General features: G+C 41.0%; 1 protein-coding gene across 2 annotated transcripts in view; it reads left to right on the top strand.

Annotated features, from left to right (window-relative positions):
• ptpn9a (protein tyrosine phosphatase non-receptor type 9a) overlaps nt 1–20823 on the top strand; it is a 41741-nt gene extending 20918 nt beyond the window's left edge. Inside the window, exons 1-13 of one of the 2 annotated variants that reach the window (XM_020040267.2) lie at nt 3814–3851; nt 7144–7287; nt 8907–8996; nt 11276–11400; nt 12077–12182; nt 12321–12431; nt 12719–13035; nt 13508–13595; nt 14122–14191; nt 14523–14601; nt 14808–14958; nt 15609–15816; nt 18327–20823. In XM_020040267.2, coding sequence (XP_019895826.1) covers nt 7234–7287; nt 8907–8996; nt 11276–11400; nt 12077–12182; nt 12321–12431; nt 12719–13035; nt 13508–13595; nt 14122–14191; nt 14523–14601; nt 14808–14958; nt 15609–15816; nt 18327–18517 — 1590 coding nt within the window. In that variant the 5' untranslated portion in view covers nt 3814–3851; nt 7144–7233 and the 3' untranslated portion in view covers nt 18518–20823. Of the gene's footprint in view, nt 1–3813; nt 3852–7143; nt 7288–8906; nt 8997–11275; nt 11401–12076; nt 12183–12320; nt 12432–12718; nt 13036–13507; nt 13596–14121; nt 14192–14522; nt 14602–14807; nt 14959–15608; nt 15817–18326 lie in introns of those variants that run through there. The other variant, XM_010884301.4, reaches the window with a different exon arrangement.
• Nucleotides 20824–21929: the final 1106 nt, after the last annotated feature.

Raw genomic sequence — 21929 nt, 5'->3', positions numbered from 1 at the left:
ATATTTTCCCAGGGCTGTATTTCTGATATTGTGTGTCAACGTATAACTTACAATTAAATTCTGCATCATAAAGCAGCTGGAGAATTATCATTTTTCATAAGCCTTCTTCTGTGTTGATAGTCTTTTTAGTGAGGGCACAATGGTTTTAGCAAAAAAGCTCATCCTCATCATCGGGTCTTGGTGGAATGGTTGCTTCTACCTCAATGGCAGTCAGGAGGCGCTGCTGAAATGGCGTCATGTTGGGGGTGGCTTGTCCTGTCCAATGCCTCCGTGTATGGGGTCTGGGTCTGGAAGCTTGTGAAGAGCTTGTGGCTGAAGATGAGTCTTCATCAGACATGGGTTCCTCATGGACAGTAACATTTTCTAGCTCAATGTTCTCTTCTCTAATCTCATCTTCCGCTCTCCTCTCCTCTCTCCTCCCCTCCTCTCTCTTGTTACTCATACTTTCTCTAGCTCTCTACCACACCTAGCAGGTTAGCCTATACAACGTTACGTGACAAACAAGAGCTGCTGTTGCTAGCATGATGAGTTAGCTATAACAAATTAAGAATTTCACAACTCTACAAACCTGGCATCTTTGCTTGCATGGCTACACTTTTCCACGCAGCATTTTTAACATTTAGGTCTCGGTAAACATCCGAGGTAGCGTCATACAAACAAGGGTGGCTAGACACTAGCAAAATGAGGCTCTCCTCCATCTTTGCGATACTGGTTATGAAGATGCGGAAGATTGATTGCATCTTTTGCGTAGATTGACTGCGATGTTTGCGTTAAATTACTGTACGGTAATTTTATGCCGTGTCTGGTGTGAACGAGGCTAAAGACCAACTAGTCTGAGCGCCAGAGCCCTGACATACTCAAACTACAAGTCAAACAACACTGTCAAGTTTTTTTGGGTGTAAGTCCAACAGGTGCAATTACTTTCTTGTCCAAAGTGTGGGGTGGATGAGCTACTGACAAAGTAATCACAAAATTCTGGACTCGTAAATCTGCTTGAAGAGGGAGACGTTGTGCTGGCTGACAGGCAATTCAACTTTCCTGAGTACTTTACAGCTAAAGGTGTCCGCCTTGTGGTTCCAGCTTTTATCAGGGGGAAAAAACAACTGACCGGATCAGAGGTGGCAAAATCCAGGAGGATGTCCAGAGCACATATCCATGTGGAAAGAGCAATTGGTGGGGTGAAAAATCCTGCACAACACACTTCCAGTTACCATGATCACACGCAGAGGTGATGCCAACATTTCCACCATTGATAAAATGCTGCTTGTTTGCTCTGCTCTGACCAACCTAAGAAGGCTTGTTTTGCAGAAGTGAGATGTGATTGTGTGATATCCAACTGTATGTCATCCAACTTCATGTCCACATCACACTCACACTTCATCATTCATGTATATTTATATACTTTGTAAATTAAAGAGGTTAAAGTGACTGTGTTGAGGAAGATATCAGAATAAATATTTTTTTAAATCAAGTAATCAGTTAAATGTCTTATTTCAATGCTGTTTCTTACTAAAGACAAAACACTGTCCCTTGTTTTTACAACGTACAACACACACCGACACCTGGCTTTTACATAGCACAAGACATACACTTCCACTGGTGAATAGGATGCCTTTTCAGTCTAATGCATAGCAGGTGGTATACACACAGGCATGCACAAGATTGCACTACATTAGTGGTGCGCTGCTTTTTGCAAACACGTGTTTTAATGGCTGTTTGAAGTTTCTCAGCCAGTTGATGTGTGCATATCTCAGGTTGGATGTGTTTTAGGTAGAATCTGTCAAGAGTTTTCTTTGCCTTTTCCCAAAACTCATTACAAAAGAGTACTCCCTGAATGTGGCAATTTGTAGTTGTTCACAACAAGGAAGGCACTTTTCATACCACACAAAGCCATTTGTCCCTGCACCTGTGCGTAACGAGTGGCTAGGCTTTAGCTTCAGTTGCTTGTCTAGTCAGAAATCGTAGTTTTTTTGCTGCTTCAGTAACAGATTCATCTGCATATTTTGAGGGACATTTGATTTCTAATACAGAGGGTGAGTAGCAGTTGCATGTAACTATGCTATCCGGCCTTGCGCCCAGGTGGGGAAACTGGGCATTTACACATCCTCTACAGCAAATCTATCATGATTGTTTTGTTCCATCCCAATAAAAGCTTCCCTAGCAACCTTTTCATTATCTGCTCCCCACTTAATTGACTGTGTTCTCCCCTTGTTAGAGTAACCCATGACATTGATGATGTTTGCCTGACCTGTGGTGCACTTTAGGACTTGACCAAACTGACTAGCAGTTAGTCTCTCTTTCCTTTGGGTGTACAATTTATCATCTGCACTCTGATGTATAGTACTATTCTGGAGATTAGCACAGTTCCTTTCATTAAAGCAGTCCGGTAAGGACATCATCAAAACCTCAACCTCTCTGGGTAACTGCTCATGGGTAAGGGTGCTATAGCTGGGTTGCATAGAGTGGTGGAGGTATATCTGTGTCTCCCTCGCCTATCTTAAATGTCAATGCAACAGGGACCTGAACTATCTCAGACTCTACAGTGCATTCTCTCATCTCTCTGTCCTCCTGCCCCATCTCCTTGTTCTCACTGCATGGTCCCGGTTCCTGAATTCCTGCCTGATTTGAGGGCTCAGATGCTGTGTCTGTGTCACTGTCATCAAGGAGAACAGTGAATAATGCACAGTATGAGTTTGTTTCCAGAGGACATATAAAAATACACACTGTTTGATTAGGGGAATTAATTCATTACAAAAACACCCAATTTCTGGTTAATTGTAAAAAAAATAATTATGACCTTGAAATATTTTTCTCAGTATCAACTAGACTTAAAAAATGTAAAAATGGGCTAGTTATGTGGTATTGTACAGGCTGCCATAGTTAGAATAAACCAACGTTTATAATGACATTTCCTTGCTTACTTCAGCACAAAATCCAGTTGTATGACTACTAAATTACTCTTAGTTATTTAAAAAGCTTTTTTGGAGTGCCATAACTTGTCATGGAAAGGAATCTTAAATAATTCCCAGAATCAGTGGCGGTGTCCTTTAGGTTTAGTGAAGTCGATCTGAGCAACAGGCATGGGATCCACCTAAACTGTAAATATGCTTCATTAACTCTTTTGCGGATCTGACGCTAGCAAATATATATACACGTATAGGCAACTAGATCATATGCACCTGTTTTTTTTTACCCTCGACCATACACTGTGTTTCTTAATTTTTACAAATTTTCTTACAATTAAGAAACAGCTTTTCGCTACTATCCAGGCATTGTACGTTTTTGTGTCTGGTCAGCGCCGATCTCTCCATACACTACATGCAACCCCGCGTTTGCGTCTTTATATGTACACATTTTGTTTACTTTTCCATTAAAAAAGTAATTATACGCATCTGGACTTTTGTAGGCTTTAATAGCCTCCCTACTGTAAAAGCATTCTCTCTCTACCAAATAATGGTAGAGAGATGTTTACCAAATAATGGTAGAGATCCGGGTAGGTTACCTCGGATCAACTTAAGATCAGATGAAAACAAACTGAGCCTAACATCCTTATCTAGTGGATCGGGCAAGAGACAAACTATGCTTTGAATCATATCTACGTATCGATTCTTTTCAGTGCCAATTAATTGTTCGTAATACGCGCTTGTCATATTGATTAAATCCAGATGCAGCTAGCAAGCTACTGAAAGCTCAAACCAAAAAAGGTCTATACGAAATAGTTAACTAGACCAAGTTTGAATTCCGCCTGCTGTTTCTTCAGTGTACAGTTTAAAATATCGATGCTACCGCGACAGATGACTGAATGAGTTTTGGTGTAATTTTCCTCTCGCAAAAGCAGCTGTGCGATAACGGTAAGAAACGTTTCCATTCATGAATTTGGACGACGCTAAACACACGGATATATATGAAGAATTTATTGTTTGAAAAAATGACTATATGGGCCTTCTGGAATATCTTTTCGTAAGTGAACTTGGAGAATTTTTTTATTTTTGGACGAACTATCCCTCTAACTGGAAAGCCGCAATTTTCCCAAACGGAAGACCTGAATGATACGGGAGGGTCCCCAAGCTCTGGCTTGTCGTTTGCGTTCGCCATGTTTATTTACGAGACTGCGTTCTAGGCTACTTCAGTTGCTAAGTTACGGCCCCAAGATCCGTCTCCGGGGCAAAACTGAGTTTTAAAAGTTAGTTTTGCACACAAAAAATAACGTGTGTTTTTAAAAGTAGACTATTCATTCCAGGGCCGGATTGGGACTCATTTTTAGCCCTGGAGTTTCATACCTTAGACCGGCCCACTTTAGTTCACTACTGACTATATTAAAATAATGTAATTAAAACCTCAGAATATAAGTCTGCAATAGGCGCACTGTTCTCTACAGCCTTGTAATTCATTGTATTTTTGAAAAATATTTCCAATTCAGAAAACAAGACTTAATTTCTTATGCCATTTCACGTCTAGTAAACGTACCTTGAATTACGAATATTTAGATATTTGAACTGGAAACAAGTAAGATACTAAGTAAGAAAAGCATTTTTTCAGTGATGTTTGCTTATTCACACACTATGGTACAACAGCAGCTTACCTGTGTCTTTCACAGTCTCTTTACAACTGGGTCCTGGCTCGGTTTCTGACACTAAATTAATTTTTTTACATTTATTTCTCACCACCAGTATCTCGTTTTTACAAAGCTTTCAAATCAAGTCAAGTCAGTTTCATTAATGTATTGCTGAATCATCAGGTATCATTAATTATCTCAGGGCATTTTTCATTGAGCAGGGCTCTTCATTACTATTCTTCTGAATGACAATCCTACCTGTACCTGCCCATTCTGGTGTGTTGGGCTCATGACTGCTTGGTAACGTTACTGGGCCAGGGCCTTGAGGCGGCTGCTGCTGAAGAGCTACAAGAAAACGTTTGATACATGAACGGTGGTTTGCAGACAACGTTGTTTTACACGGTCGCTAGCATCTTGCACTGCTCCTAACTACCTTAACGTTAGCTTACTTACCGGCCTCGTCGCCTTCATTAGTTATTTTTAGGAAAAATGTGCTCAGCTTAGGACATTTGGCCGCATCAGTTTCCAAAGCTTTCTTTTTTTTTTATTCTTGCCTTTTCAGCGCCGCCTTTGCGCTTCCTGTCCATTTTTATCTGACTTTTTTATTGTGAGCAACTTGCAAGGTGCCGTGTCGGGGGCGGGGCCAGGGAGTCAAAAGATAATCACGTCATAATTAACCTGCAGGCTGCACTCTGCGAGAAAATATTAAATAAAAAAGAGAGGGGCTGCGGTAAAATAATAAATAAAAAGAGTGGGGCTGCTGTAAAATAATAAATAAAAAGAGTGGGGCTGCTGTAAAATATATTCAACCCATATATTTCAACCCAGTGCCATGACAACAACGGCCCTCACGGCCAAAAAAACAGACCGGCTCCCGATTAGCCAATCCGGGCCTGATTCATTCGGATCTCAACGCGTACTGAACAACAATCAAAGGCGGTCGCCTTCCCAAAATCGCGCACTACCCCTGTGTGGGCGTGGTAAAACAATTTTGCGCTCTTACCAGCGATATACTGCAGCGAATGTGACTAGGAGGAAAGTTTTTCAGAATAGCAGTGTTGCCAAATGGGTAGGTTTCCCGACCACTTGGTTATTTTTAATGTGCTTGGACGTGTCGATTTACATATAGGGTCTTTTCGCCAGACAAAGATGACTGGTGAAAATACTATTAGAGTATGTAGGCTACTGTCGACAACAACATGTTATATGCAATTTACAGCGTAAAAATATACTATTAACACATTTAAGTCACTAACAATATACAGAAAATATATGAACGTGAAGATGCACAAGCAGCATAGCCAAGTAGCCTACAGCTGAAGGAAGTCGAGTGAAGGGGATAAATGATGTGGCGTCAAGGCAAGGATGAAAAAGAACGCAACAAGACTGTAATGTATGGGCCTACACTTTTTTTAATGCAAGTCAAATTAAAAGAACATAGTGTGACAACGAAAGTAGACAACAATAATATTGACTGTGATTAATTATAAAGCTTGAGTTATTTCATATTTTTCATGTGATTCCTAGATCTTCTAATAAACGTTTTGATGCTGAATGGCTAAATGTTTTCGGGTGGGCCAAACATAATGAAGAGGGAATGGTACGCTAGAAGCGTTGTGGAGCCAGTGTGTATGGGGCCTTAGGAAAATAGCAAAGCAGAAACTATAGGCTGGATGCACTTAAATCCAATAAAATGTCTACTAGGCCTGGACAGGCAGAGGAGAACAAAAAAACACATCCTACATATGTTAAAAAACAAATATGTAACAATCTAATACGTAAAGAATGGATTTATTGCTTAATTTTTTGGTTGCTATTGTATTAGGGAGGACACTGTAGTGTGCATTAACTGCTCAAGTGAACATGGACAACAGGGCCATTAAAATACTATATTAGTTTTCTTTTTCAAGTGGCCAGATATTATATAGTATATTAGTATATCACAGAGGGGCGTCCGGTGTAGCGGAGGTTGGGGTACCGCGTTTGACCTTTTACGTGTACCATTACACCCTGTGTGTGTGCACACATGCATATGCTTACACACCCAGATGACATACATACCCACCTCCCTTATAACTGATTAACCTCTTACCCAAACCCAACATAGCCCATACGATAATGCCTAAACCCAAAAGCACCCCACACCCTACTCAAGTCCCTTTTAACTCCATCCCTCCAATTTCTTTCCATTTTCCTCTGCAGTATATCTTTCTGTCTAGCTGTGAGGTTTTACAGAATATTTTAACATTTCCAGTCGTACCATCTCTTCAGTGTTCCCCAAGAGAATAGCCATAACTTCCATTAATTTCTTAAGTCACCAATCAGTTTTTCTGTATGTACATTTCAATAGCGATACCATGACCCAATAACCAATTCTGAACCTGAAGTCTGCCAAGTTTCACTTCTACTCCCCAAATTTTCTGTGGAATGAGTACATGGTCTGGGTCTGAATGGCACACTTTATTTTAGTGCTCAGCGTTTGACCAGGACAGGACCGGGGGTGTGATTCAAATGCACTCCTTTACATGGGGAACTGAGAGCCATTTGGTATGCCATCATAATATATGACCACATTATTGTTGTTTTAGGCTACCAAGCAGTTTCTGGAGGAAATCAACAAGTGGACCAGTCAGCATGGAGTGTCCCCCTTGTCCTGGGAAGTGGCCGTCAAGTTCCTCATGGCACGCAAGTTCGACGTGTTCCGAGCCATTGAGCTCTTCCACTGCTACCGGGTAAGTGCGTAGGAGCGCGGTTTTGTCAGTGTACGTGTCGGCACAGAAACATTCCTTCCCAATTTTGTATTCAGACTTTTTGTGCTTAATTTGACAGAGCAGACAAACAGCCCCTATCGAAAGAGAAGTGGGCCAGATTCAAATGTATTCTGCAGCAGTATACAGGAGCAGTGGAGGGAGCATCCTAGACTGCTGTAAAACCATAAAAAAACCTCTAAATCCTAAACATCATCCCTTATGCCTAACCCTCATTCTAAACCTAAACTAGACCCTAAAAACACTTATTTTGAGTCTGAGGACTAGCCAAATGTCCTTACTTGACCTCATTATGCAAATGTTACTATTCTATAACTTCACTCTTCACAAAGATAGAAAAATGACATGCTTCCCGCTGAAAATTTACCTGCACTTTCATCAAGTTCATGGGGGGACATGACCCTCACTATCACTTCCCTGCTAAGACATGGCAGACTTTAATTTTCACTCTGGTAATTAAAATATACATAGTATTAATTATATATATATAAATTATATATATATATATATATATATATATATATATATATATATATATATATATATATATATATATATATATATATATATATATATATATATATATATATATATATATATATATATTAATTATATATATTAATTATATATTTTGACTGTTGTGCTAAGTCAGTGTAGATAAAGGGCTGTGTAACCTTCACAAAATGGGACATATACCTTCTATTCCACCTCAGCAAATGGAAAGTCTCCGAACATACTGTTCTCTAATTACTGAAATAGCAGCATGATTTGGCCAGATTTTGCTGTCTGCGTTATATCAGTGTCTTTATTCTTCATGACCTGCATTCATAAATACATGCCCCATAAAGTAGTCTGTGTGTGTCATTAAAAGCTACCTAACCAATCAGGGCCCAGAGTAATTCTACATTGACATAAGTGTGAGCATATTATTTAATGCAACAGTCCTTGGCCTCGGGCATCCGATTGTTGACCACCATGGTAGTCCATTTAAGCCTCTCGAGTATCAACCTAAGGACATTCTAACTCCTCGGACATGTCATTTCTTTTGGAAATGTACCGTGGTGTATCCTGTAATTCACATCTAGCCTCAGGTATTTATAGCTTATCTGTGTGGATATCATGGTGTCTCTGCAATATGATACATTCTAGCTCTGAAGCAAAACATCCTGAAGCTAATCTGTTAGATAAGCTTACCTTTCCTTTTCTTCTTTTCATCTAAACTTTCCTGTAATGAAATGACGGGTGACAGCATGATTGCTTCAAAGACATGCATATATTGCCTTCATTCTTTCAGTCTTCCACTTGAGTTTGGCGATAGCTACCCATGGGCTGAAACTAAAGCAGGCTTTGGCTTTTGCTCCTGTTTTCACACCTGATTTCACTGATAATGGCAGTCTATATCGAGTGTTTAGGTAGATTAGGATTATTTGAATTAAGTGTGGTAATGCTGGACTGAAACAAAGCTTGCATAATGCCAAGTTTGTGGGTTCGATTCCCATGTGGAACCACAACAAAGTATGAAAATGTATGCGTGCACACTCCTAAATGACATCTTAAAAATAAATGTGGTTTTCTCTGTCCAGGAGACACGTTTGAAAGAGGGCATTGTCAAACTACAGCCCCAGGAGGAACCTTTGCGTTCTGAACTGCTCAGTGGGAAGTTCACTGTACTGGTAAGTCTAACTGTGTATGTTGCAGAAAGGTTAGAGCATTGGACCAGTAAATTAACTGTTAGTTGTTCAAACCCCAGAGCTTCCAAGGTGAGACTTTCTAATTGCTATATTAAGCCTGGCTAAGAGTCTACTAAATGACTAAAATATTAACTTCAAAAGCTTGTTGTGTGTGCAGGAGCATGTAGAAGCTTTGGCAACGAGTGACATTAGTTTAAGATATTTGCATTTGTTGTTCTCCTGCACAGTGCATCTTGAATGAAAACCTGCAATGCAAAGCTGGCTGAGGCGTACTCTGTAAGACTTTTGAAGCTGTGATCACTGCCAAAGTATTTTCTAAAAGTACTGAGTAAAGGTTCTGAATACTTAGGTACGAGATCTTTTAGTTTTTTTATTTATTTAAAATATGGATTGATGACAAAACAAATGTTTTATTCAATGATAACACAACAAGTGAAGGGGTCTGAATACTTTCTGAAAACACTATCTCCTATTATAACACCTGTGTATGAAAGTGGATCAGACATTGAATTTCATAGTTTATCATGGCATTTCAGGGTCCTCCCTCTGTGTAGTTTGTCCAGAAATGGCGTCAAGTCGGGTAGTGAAGAGGCACTCCCTCTCAGCCTGCCCTCCTTGCCAGGAAGCATTTCAGTCACCAGGACAGCTGATTGTCACCAACCCCGCCCCCTTCCTCCCTGTTGCCATGCCACTGCGAGGCTGACGCATTGATTGAGACAAACCCTTTTTCTCACGGAAGACCTCCACCACTTCAGCACTGGCCCTCAGTCTGTATCCTGTCTAGGCTATTTTTAGTTGTAAGGCTATTTGCCCTCAAATAACAGTAGAAATGCTCAGGGCCAGTAATATGAAAGGGTCTCAGAGTGCTTATCTAGGATCTGTATCTTCCTTGTAATCTTATTCATTATAATCTAGCAAAAGGCCAAGCCGATCTTATTCAGCAATCTTTCCTTGACACTTTATGAATGATGGTCCTGTATTGCTGAATAATGCCTTGAAGGGACAGTGAGTGAAGTTGTTCATTTCCTGATGCTCATAGTTGTGTTCATACTAGACTGTTCCAGTATATTTCTGTCATGTTTAATAGTTCGCACAATCATTTGCATTGGAACATTAATATTCGTTGTGTAACACCCAGTGACCTGGTGACCTTTTATATCAGTCTGTTGAATTAGTTTTTCTTCTGTATAGGTTGCGCAATAAGTCACACTGCTAAAATATTTTTTCAGTATTACTCCAGTAACCTGCTAACCTTATTTATTTAACCAGGCCACTAGCTATCTCAAGGTTGCCTGAAGTTACATTCATACTACTAGTTGGTTTAAAGTCACAGTCCTTCAGAAGAGGCAGCACCACAGAGCTAGAAAGAGGTCACATTTACATCTGTGACATTATAACGTTGCTTCCAGCATGGGCAGTCTCTCCATGAGAAGTTATCAGTTTCTGTAGAATTCACTGACTTATCACTCCTGAAGACCCAGATTGAGTATTCATCACATGACCCACTTGGTCTTCGGGAGGGATCAGCTAATGAAATAAGCTGGCCCACCAATTTGGCTATTTTAAAATGTTGCAATGTTCATGCTGGAAGATGTTTTCTCCCAGTTAAGTCCTCTAACAATCTATGGGCGGCACCCATTTTAAATCTACTGACTGTGAACCCAGATGCCTCCCTGTGGCCAAAGCACTCACTGATTCCTGCCACCGTGTGGTCGAAGGGAACACCAGAGCCCATTTTATATATTTTGACCCACATGATTCAGTTTAACATCCAATATATTTGATGGTTGCATGCTGGATTCCATGTGCCTCAAACTTCCCTGTATGCACTTAATCTGTAAGCGGAGTATTCTCAAAATACCACTTACAACCCATTGTGTGTTCATGCCATTGTTTTGGGCAAATTATTTAGAAATAATAAACTTACTGTCCAACCACAACAATTTAAATGAAAGTGCCCACTATAAAAAAGCCTAGAACATGCAATGGCAGAAGTGACATTAAATGGAATTTTCAGAATTCAGTTCTCATATTTCTACATCGGATGGGAATTAAATCAATCCCTTGTATTGTTATATGGTTTAAATGACTCATTTGTGATCCTCTGTGGCTTAATGCTCTTCATTTCCTCACCTATGTTACTAAAGAATCTTATAACATTCTTAGGATGTTGGATTCAAGTGGCCCTGCAGTGCTGCTAAGAAGCACATCTTGATCATTCTCTTCTCACTCTGACCCCTGTCTCTATTCGGTTTTACCAGAGTGTGCGAGACCCATCAGGCGCCTCCATAGCCTTGTACACAGCCAAACTCCACCACCCCAACAAGACAGGCAACCATGTTGTCCTTCAGGCTCTTTTCTACCTCTTGGACCGGGCTGTGGAGAGGTGAGAACCTTGAGATTCATTTTCATTTGAGTAGTTTAGCAGATGCTCTGGATAAAACAGAATTATCTTATTGACGTCCCAGTGTTTCCAGATTTCCATGAAATATGATTAGTTTCCCTTTTAGTAATTAGTTTCCCTTCCAACATTTTTAACGAAGTAACAAACCCTTTCTGTGTAGGTATAGTGTGGGCATACCCAAGCATTAGAACGGTCTGGAAGTATACCTTTGTTTAAAAATAAATATATATTAATAAGAGTAGGCAGCTGATTGGCTACCTCATCCTTCTCCGGACCGCTGATTGGCTAGCTCAAACTCACCAGGAGGATGATGTAATCCTCTTAGGCAGGATTCTAGGGGGTCGTGCCTGTGAAGTTTGCACAGCCAGGCTCAAGCGATTTTCATTTGGCAGTTAGGATCAACACCATTGACTAAAAGGCAGGCTTCAATTTACAACACAACAGACAAATTGAACTAAATATGAAACGCAGTGTTGAAGTGGCAATGTGACTGAGTAATCAGTGTGTGTGTAACATAAGACTTCAAGAGGATTTTGTAATCCTTGTTTAACTCCAATATTGATGAGCCTTACTACAATTATCATTGCGCACAAGGTATTACAAACATGTTTATAACGCATTGTGAAGTGTGTATTCATCCTTCTCTCTGTCCCTCCAGCTTTGAAACTCAAAGAAATGGCCTTGTTTTCATTTACGACATGGCGGGTTCCAACTACACCAACTTTGAGCTAGACCTCAGCAAGAAGATCCTCAACTTACTCAAGGTTAGCAAGTACTGAGGCAATGTATCATAATATCAATGTCAGTTCGCCAGACTGACCTGATTACTGTGGACAGGCACATGTATGCTGTGTGCCATTAACGTGAGGCCAATACTTTAGCACTGCTATCTTCTCCACCAGGGGGCGTTCCCTGCCAGGCTGAAGAAGGTGTTAATAGTGGGGGCCCCTGTGTGGTTCCGTGTCCCCTACAACCTTCTGAGCCTGCTGCTGAAGGAGAAACTCAGAGAGAGGGTGAGTGCAAATGTTCTCCTCATGGGTACAAACTTGAACTGTTTTAAAGACAGAAATGCTATGAAATGGCATTTTCAGAATCAGTTAAGAGTTTGTTTTAATTCAAAACAAAAATATTGTTTGATGATCACCAAAAATCGAAATTCCTATTTGGAAACTCAAGCACTATCCTAGAACTCCCAACTCTCTGACGCAAAAATCCTTAATCATCAAAATCGAGCAAGGACCTACCATCTGATCTTAGGAACGAGTAGCCTTTAACTCTTCGATCTTCCACACTCTTCAAGGTCCAAATGGTCAAAATGGCTGACCTCCGTCAGCACCTCCCCCGAGACTGTCTCCCTGAGCACCTGGGTGGGCTGCTTCCACTGGATGCCCATGGCTGGAACCAGCAGCTCCTGGCAGGGCAGAACGGCCGGGTGGACCCAGTAGATGAGCTGGTCGGCATCCCTCTAGAGGACTCGTCGATCCACACCCCCGGGCCAGAAGCCATGCACCTACCAGACTTCATGGTCCACCTGGGCAGGCTCCAGCGCTCAGGCATCCACCTGGAGTATGAGGAGATCCGTAAGGAGCAGCCACCAGGGTCCTTCCACTGTGCACTGTGAGTTGAAGCATTTTTAGGATTAGGGTTTTGAGCTGTGAATGAAGAAGCCTACAGTGATCTGGGCACAAAACCTCTTGAGTAATATAATAATAACTTGGCATTTAGAAGAAGCTTTGATCTAAAGCAACATGCTGTTGCTCGAAATTGAACCTACTATCCTAGCAATGCAAGTGTGACTCTCTACCATCTGAACTAAGAGCTGGTCTAGTATCTGATCCCTTTTCCAAATAATTCCTTTGTGTATAATCTAAAAAAAAAAGCTGTTCTCAAACCAGCACCTACCCTGACTTCATTTGAATACCAGCACTGAGCCCCCGCTATGTTGAAAATGATGAGACATAAGTTGATCAATGAAACTGTTTAGGAAAAATGATGTAACACGAACTGGGCAGAATGTAGCGTGTATTGAGTTGAAATAATATTCAGAAATGTAAATGGGTTGATTCTACGTCTGTTGAAATCTCTTCAGAATGCCATTCAACCAAGAGAGGAATCGGTACGGGGATGTCTTATGTCTCGACCAAACGAGAGTTCGCCTTAGACCCAGAAGAAATGAGGTGTGTTCTCAAAGGTCAAAGTGAATTGTGTCATTGTGCAGCTAAGGTGTACAGCATCATATCAGTATCACTTTTTTGGACCGGGCTGTGTATCTGTTGTCTTTATACAGCAATGCACTTAAAGATTTGCTGCATAAGACACTAGATTCTTTATAAATGCAGAAATGCCTAAGAACTTCATGGTTAGGGGAAATTGAAATATTAACTTGTATGCTGTATTTATCTTGAATAAGCTGTATTGACAAAATAACTGCCCTTGCTGTATGTTTGTATTACATTTTTGTGAATGTTTGTTTTTGCTTCTAATATAAGATTGAAGGTCATCTTTTGATTTGTGTGCTTGTAAAAGAAACCAAGTTGTATTGCGATTAGCAGACTCCTGAAAGCTCACTGAACAGCTCAAAACTAATTTGCCAGCTCCCTCTTTCTGCATGCGTAATTCCTTAGGTGTGTATCCCAACATGGTCCTGTAATGTTATCTGAATTGCTACTGAAAACCGTGACAAAGTCCTGTTTGTTCCCACAGAAATCCGACTACATCAACGCCAGCTTCATGGATGGCTACAAACAGAAGAATGCATACATTGGTACTCAAGGTACAACAGTGGCATCTAATTTTCCCCCTGAATGTTTCATCATTAAATACTTTTACTTTTACATTGTAAAATTTTGGTTGCTTGGAAACACTGAAGTCGATTGTGTTATGGGGTGGCAGGTAGCCTAACAGTTAAAGCATTTAACCTGTAACTAAACAGTTGCTGGATTCAATCCCTGTCCTTAAGCAAGGCATTTATCACTAATTGCTCCCCGGTCGTAAAAGTTTAGACACATTACTATAACATATTGTGTAAAAGCCTTTATATGATATATGATTAAAATGTTTATAACAAGTTGTTCCTTCCCTTTGTTCTACTCTACTATCCACAGGCCCAATGGAGAAAACCTATGGTGATTTCTGGAGAATGGTCTGGGAGCAAAACGTGCTAGTCATTGTCATGACTACAAGGTAGATACTCTTCTTACAGCTTTCTTTTACCAACTTTGATATAATTCAATTCTGTTAAAGGGTAGCTGTTAAATAATTAGTGGAAATGCCTTTGTGGTAAATGTTTTACCCCAAAGCCATACTAAGATGGGACACTTCCTAGAGATTCATGGAAACTAGAAACACCATCATTAAACTCCTGGAGATAATTGAGCTGTGCATTGCAGGACTGACGAGGGCAGTCGGAAAAAGTGTGGTCAGTACTGGCCTCTGGAGGAAGGAGGTCAGGAGGTGTACGGTCACATGGCAGTTGTCAACCAGAGAGTGGACAACCACTCGCACTACAACCAGACCACCCTGGAGTTGCACAACACAGAGGTACACCCGCTGACCACACTTCTGACCTTAGCTCCCTTTACGCAAAGACGGGGGGGACCTCCCTTTACGCAAAGACGGGGGGACCTCCCTTTACGCAAAGACGGGGGCACTTCCCTTTACGCAAAGACGGGGGGACCTCCCTTTACGCAAAGACGGGGGGCACCTCCATTTACGCAAAGACGTGGGGACCTCCCTTTACGCAAAGACGTGGGGACCTCCCTTTACGCAAAGACGGGGGCACCTCCCTTTACGCAAAGACGGGGGCACCTCCCTTTACGCAAAGACGGGGGGCACCTCCCTTTACGCAAAGACGGGGGGGCACCTCCCTTTACGCAAAGATGGGGGGGCACCTCCCTTTACGCAAAGACGGGGGGGACCTCTCTTTACGCAAAGACGGGGGCACCTCCCTTTATCCAAAGGCGGTGGCACCTCCCTTTGCGCAAAGACAGTGACATGCTTTTCTCTTACTGAATATTGTTTTTCAAGGATGGACAGTTGAGATTTTCTACCCATAGCGCATGCTGTACACTATCAAATCTTCAAAAAAGGTTGAACAATGTTAGAATGAGTTCTCATCAACCATTGGTCATACAAGTGGAACTCATCTCATGACGTGTGGGTCTTTCTGTATCACTGCCTCTCCCGATCAGAACTGTGAGCAGAGGCAGGTGACCCACTTCCAGTACCTCAGCTGGCCCGACTACGGCGTCCCCACCTCTGCTGTGACGCTCATCGATTTCCTGGGGGCCGTCAAGAGACAGCAGAGGCGGTCGGTAAAGGCCATGGGGCCCCAGTGGAGGGGCCATCCCTTGGGACCTCCCATGGTGGTTCACTGCAGTGCGGGCATCGGCAGAACAGGTGGACTATTATCACAGACCACCACCACTCCTTTAGTCAGGGGCTTCCTACCACCACATACCCCTTCCCCCAACCACACCAAGTTCCACATTTTTCACATCCTGATTAATTTTACCAATAGACTTTAGGTCGTAGCTCTGCTTCTGAATGTCAGAGACAAACCATATTCCCATGTGAATCCATCACATCCTACTCTAGAATATTACAACTACAACTGCTCAAAAAAATTAAGGGAACATGTAATCATCACAGTCAACACAAAGTCAATTAAACTTCAGGGATATCAATCTGTCCTGTTAGGAAGCATAAGCGGTTGTGAATCAGTGTCACCTGTTTCGGTGCAAATGAAAGTGACAACGGTGCACTGGAGAGACAACAGCAAGACAACCCCTAAAAAGAGAATGATTTTGCAGCTGGTGGCCACAGACAATTGGTCTCTCCTTAGTTTTGCGTTTTGCTAGTGTCCTTGGCCCTCATTTATGAAACCTTCTCACAGGAAATGTCAGATTGGAACAGACTTACGATGATCTCTAATTGTGATTCATGAAACTGTCACACTTGGTCAAAATGAGCATAGATGTCATCGCAGATTGATAAATCAGATAAAGCCGTGGACGCGAGAATGCGCTGCACTCGTCTTTATTTACATATGACATAGCTGTAATTTATGTGGGTGTGGCAATCAGCAACCTATGAATTGACAGATTTCAACATTAATGATAGCCTGAAACGGCTAATTTGTAATTCTCCATGACGAAATCAGCACAGTTACGGGAACACATTCACCTTTCAGCCCAGAGCCAAAGTCCTTTAAAAGAGCAAGCTCTGCCATCATTAGGGTAACTGCTCGACCCAGAACCACTGGTTTATTTATCCTCTTACTAGTCAATTTAAGACCCGTTAGCTAATCAAGATGCCATCCACCAAAATTATAATGACCATTTATGATCTCCAAGTATGTCCATACGTCCTGAGTGACATAGGGAAAGCAAGGCAAAGCACATTTATTTGTCTAGCGCATTACATACACAAAGAAAATGAAGAATAAAGTGAGAAAGTGCAGAATTAAGTAAAATAAACAAATAATACAATAATAGCCTACTGTAGTGATACAATGTGGTATGTTTGTATGTGTTTATATTCCCTGTCATCTTATTTTATATTACCCATTATTCTTATTGTGGTTGTTGTTACTGAGGCTGTTTGTTGTAATAATGATGGTCTTATTGCGAATCAAGCATGATCTTATTTTTTTACGTTGGTTTACACGGTCTCCGACCAGACGTGAGTTTGTTCATAAGGATACGACAAACATAATATTGAGGAATACCAGCTCTGTCTGTGAAATGATGATACGATCATTTTAATATCAAATTTTATCATACACACATTTTATGAATGAGGGCCAATGTCACTACTGGAAGTGTGTGGCAGTACCTGCAGCCCTTTTAGGTTACACAGGCAGTCCAGCTCCTCCAGGACATGGTGTCTCAAGACTATGTCTCCCAGTACAGTCTCAAGAGCATGGAGGAGATACCAGGAGATGGGACTTGTACACAAGGAGAGCTGGAAAAGGCCGTAGAAGGGCATAAACCCAGTAGCAGGACCATTATCTGTTCCTTTGTGCAAGAAGGAACTTGAGGAGCACTTCCAGAGTCCTACAAAATGACCTCCATTTGGCTACTGGTGTGCATGTTTCTGACCAAACTGTCAAAAACAAACTCCATGAAGGTGGCATGAGGGCCCAACGTTAAGCTGCCTGCAACATCATCCATCATGACTGGAGCAGTGGGCCCTGGGATCCTCCTGGTGCAGGACAATGCCCGGCCTCATGTGGCCAGAGTGTGTTGGCAGTTCACGGATGACGAAGGCATTGATGCCATTGAATGTCCCTCATATTTCCCAGACCTGAATCCAAGAGAACCTCTGGGACGTTATGTATCGGTGCATCCAACGCTGCCAAGTAACACCACAGACTGTCCAGGAGCTCTGATCCAGGTCTGGGTGGAGATCCCCCAGGACACCATCCGCCATCTCGTCAGGAACATGCCCAGATGTTGTCGGTAGTGCATATAGGTGGGGGCCATACACACTACTGAGTCACGTTGGGTTTCTGTGATGAAATTCACGCAAGTTGGAACATCCTGTGATCTCAGTTGTGTACTTTGATTTTCGGTGTGAGTTTGAATCCAGCCCTCAGTTGGTTGGTGATTTTGGTTTCCATTGACCGTTATGTCATTTTGTTTTCAACGAATTACACAATGTACAGTAAAGATTTTGATCTTTAATATATTTCCTTCATCAAGACCTGATGTGTGATTTAAGAGTTCCCTTCATTTTTTGAGCAGTGTAGTTTACAGTCTAAATAAATTCCTTATTTGTCAGTTAAGATAGGTATAAAATACAGCAAAGTGCTCCTTGGGGTTTCAGGCTGGGTGTCTTGTAAAAGCACTTTTGATGTAAAAAGGGCTTTATAAATTCATTTGATTGATAATGTCTTCCCTTCCTAGGTACCTTCTGTGCCCTGGATATCTGTCTTTCACAGCTGCAGGATGTGGGGACACTCAATGTGTGTCAGACGGTGCGACGGATGAGAACACAGAGGGCCTTCACCATCCAAACGCCCGACCAGTACTACTTCTGCCACAATGCCATCTTGGAGCATGCGCAGAGACAGGGCCTGCTATCAGCCAATCAGTGATGCCCTGGTTGTTGTCATTGCCAATCCTTGACATTTCTAGCAGCCATTCCATAAATCCAGGCGATACTTTGTAGCCAATCAGCATGCCGCTTCTAAGGAATATCGTCACTACTTCTTCTCTTTAAAGAGGTCTAAGACCAATTATTTCCTCCTGATTCTGTCACCTTTTACAGAGCCACTATTATGATGTAAAATGGAAGACTCCGTCACATGCAAGTCAAATGTCATAGGTTTTTTGTCTTCGGGGGAGGAGTTGAAATAATTAGGTGGCTGATCTGTGTCTATGCGAGTCCCATGTAAGTTTTGTGATATACTGAACACATCAGTTGCTTTGGTGTCTTGTGTGATCCAGGTACTTCGCAGCAACCGGTAACACAAACATTGTGATCAACATCCTTATTCTATGAATGTACCACTTTGACCAGTTCAGAAACCTCTCAGAAGGCCTTTAGCCCATAAAGACTGTAAAAGAGAAGAATGAAATTGGAGGAAGAATGTAAATTATTTGGCGTTTTCCTCCCAACTCCTGGTAGTGTCATTGTGACCTTAGCATTATGACTACACCCTGCATACAATAATTGAACCCCTTCCTTAACTATTGTGATCATATTCAATGACTAGTAAGTGCTCAGATTGTCTGACTAGTCAACAAGACTGATTGCAGTTTTATCTCTCAAGATGTCATGGTTCAAGTTGTTGGTAATATGCCTATGCATTGAAAACCATTTATTTGTTTTGGTTGTTTGGCACAATTAAGTTGTCCTACCAAATACAAATAATGTAGCTATACTAAAGTCTACATATTATTTGTTTTGTTCTCACTAAAATCTATTTTTGTCAATAATACCCACATTGGCACATTGTCCCTCTTTTGGATTGTTCTTTGAAAACTCAAGAGGAACCTCTCTTGACCTTGCCTCTCATGGCCGACTGAAACAAATGGCTACATGCAGAATTTGCAACAGTGACGCATTCCCTGCTTACCGTTCTGATCTTAGCCTCAACCACTGGGAGATAAAAATGCATAGCTAACCCTGAGTTTAACTAAAGTATATTAAGGTTGTTAATGTTTAGCAATCTTCTGTTGATGTTGCAATTTCAATGCATTTCCTGCAAATCTTAAGAATTAAGGGATAGCCTCTTTACAACTCGTGAAATGTATGCCTTTATTCAGTCATTGTATGCAATTAACACTGGCTGTTCAAAAGCTTCCTGTGAAAACCTTGCAGTGATTATGACATAAAATGTTTAATCACTGCTGTTTTTCCTCTCCATCGCCGTTTGTATGCTATAGTGATGCATCGTCACCTGAGTTTGTCGAACCTGTGATGGACATGGTTGAGGAAGCCCATGATCTTGCTTCCGCCTTAAGATGCCAGTCTTAGACCTCACCTCAGTAGTGCAATATACTTTTTTTGCACAGCCACGTTGAAGCACTTTGAAACAGCCATTCATAGTGCTTTTAGAGATTCAGAGTTCTTGTCGTTTAGTGCATTTAAGGTCCAATTGCGACTCTGGGAGATTATATACATGTGATACAGACATAACTTGTTACTGTTCACTGGACCTTTAACCTTCAGACTTGTCTGATAGTTTAATGGAAACATCTAGAGACCATAGCCATATTTGTCACATGCATACTTCTCACGTTCTACCTTGTCACCTCCTAAAAACCCACTGGATGAGTTCCCTTCCCCTGACCATCTCCTCCAATGGGATTTAAGACATGAGGGGGGGCATGAGGAGTATACAGGTGAGAAAAGGCCCAACTACCCTGATATATTGATGATTGTGAAATATTTCCATTCCCATTGCTGTACAGTGTCTGTGCATCATATTACATGATATTGTCATTGGATGAATGTTCTTTGCTACTGAATTCATATTGAATTTGCTTGTAGTGGAGCCTCATTTAAGTCCGCCATCATTGTGCACTCTTAATGATTTTAGAATTATTGCTTTTAATGACGGACAAAGTGTGACCAATTTTATTTTTCTATAGTATTCAACAACTTTTTTCTTACAAGTATTCAGACTTTAAAAGTATCTACTTTAAATGTTATTATATTTTCTCCATTATAACCTATTACCTTTTATTAGTATAATTATCATGACAATTTGAATCGATATGCTGTATGAAAAGCCAACATTTGTCTAAACAATGTATATTTGAAATAGTTATGACCCACTTAATTTGTTTTGCCAACAATGTTTTCCAACTGGAGGAGACTGATATGTAATCTTTCAATGGTAGACCAAAACAGTGTATTCAGCATATTAAATGAAAAATGGTTGTTCCTAATGGACTGATTTTGTAGGCTTTTGTTATATTGGAATTTGGTTTGGGGATACACTATCTTTAAATATTTTCTAATTTAAAACCTCTCAGCATTTAATGTATACAATGTGCCCATACTCGCTCAGGACTGTTTCAGCTTTGTCTGAAGTGGCCAGAACTCTATATTCCAGAAGGGGGAGCTAGGATCTTCAACACCAACAAATTCCATCTCCATGGTGATAATTCAAACTTTCAGCAATAGCCAAGCGGTAACGGCCATTCCCTGTTGATGTTGTGTCCTATAGCAGTTAGGAAATAATTGATGGGATGCCCCAATATTAGCTGTGTTGGTGCAATACCTTTGATAGAATCCAATCAGCCTTTCAAAATGAGAGATAAGGAAAGTATCAGAGTATTCTGGCACAAGCACGGCTTTAGAATTTTTACTAGACAGTCAACTGCAGTTTAGTTTCACACAGCAGCAACCTAAGGTCATGTGTTCCTTTCCAGTAGACTGCAACTGCATTAGACATTTCAGGTCTCCTTGAAACTCCTTGAAATAAATCTGTGGTCATAACACCACTTCCTTGAAGTATCATGTCTTAAATCAATGGTCATAACACCACTTCCTTGAATTTGGATACTCAAACCCAATGGCATCCATCTGAAAATGAAGTGAGGGTGGCATCATGGTTATAACATAGTTATAACAGCATGGGTCATTTGTCCATATTATACTTTGCACTGGCTCTTGCAGACGTACTTTTACTGGGTCGAGTTGCACCACCAGCTATCTTACGATCAATGTATTCTAAACAACAAATGTAAAATGTTTATAATGTGTTTCCAAATATTAGAAAAGTGAACATTTAAAAACTAGGTCTACCATGTAAGTAGGCATATATGCCCAAATTTCAACATAAATGAAGGTGGCATTTACCACATTTGGGAAGAATCCACTAACCTTTGTTTAACTGGAGGGAAACCTCTGATATCAAGCAAATTAAACTACACCAACAGTATTTAAAACAACATTAAACCTTAATAATGGCTTTTGAACAGTTTTAGTCTGATGGCCATTTTTTGTTTTTTTGTTCAAGGTTTGCAAATGCATGAAAATGTGTATGACTTAAC

This window comes from Esox lucius, chromosome 19, assembly GCF_011004845.1.
Source record: "Esox lucius isolate fEsoLuc1 chromosome 19, fEsoLuc1.pri, whole genome shotgun sequence".
Taxonomy (NCBI): Eukaryota; Metazoa; Chordata; class Actinopteri; order Esociformes; family Esocidae; genus Esox; species Esox lucius.
The sequence above is the reverse complement of the archived record's forward strand: the minus strand, read 5'-3'. Positions and strand labels throughout refer to the sequence as shown.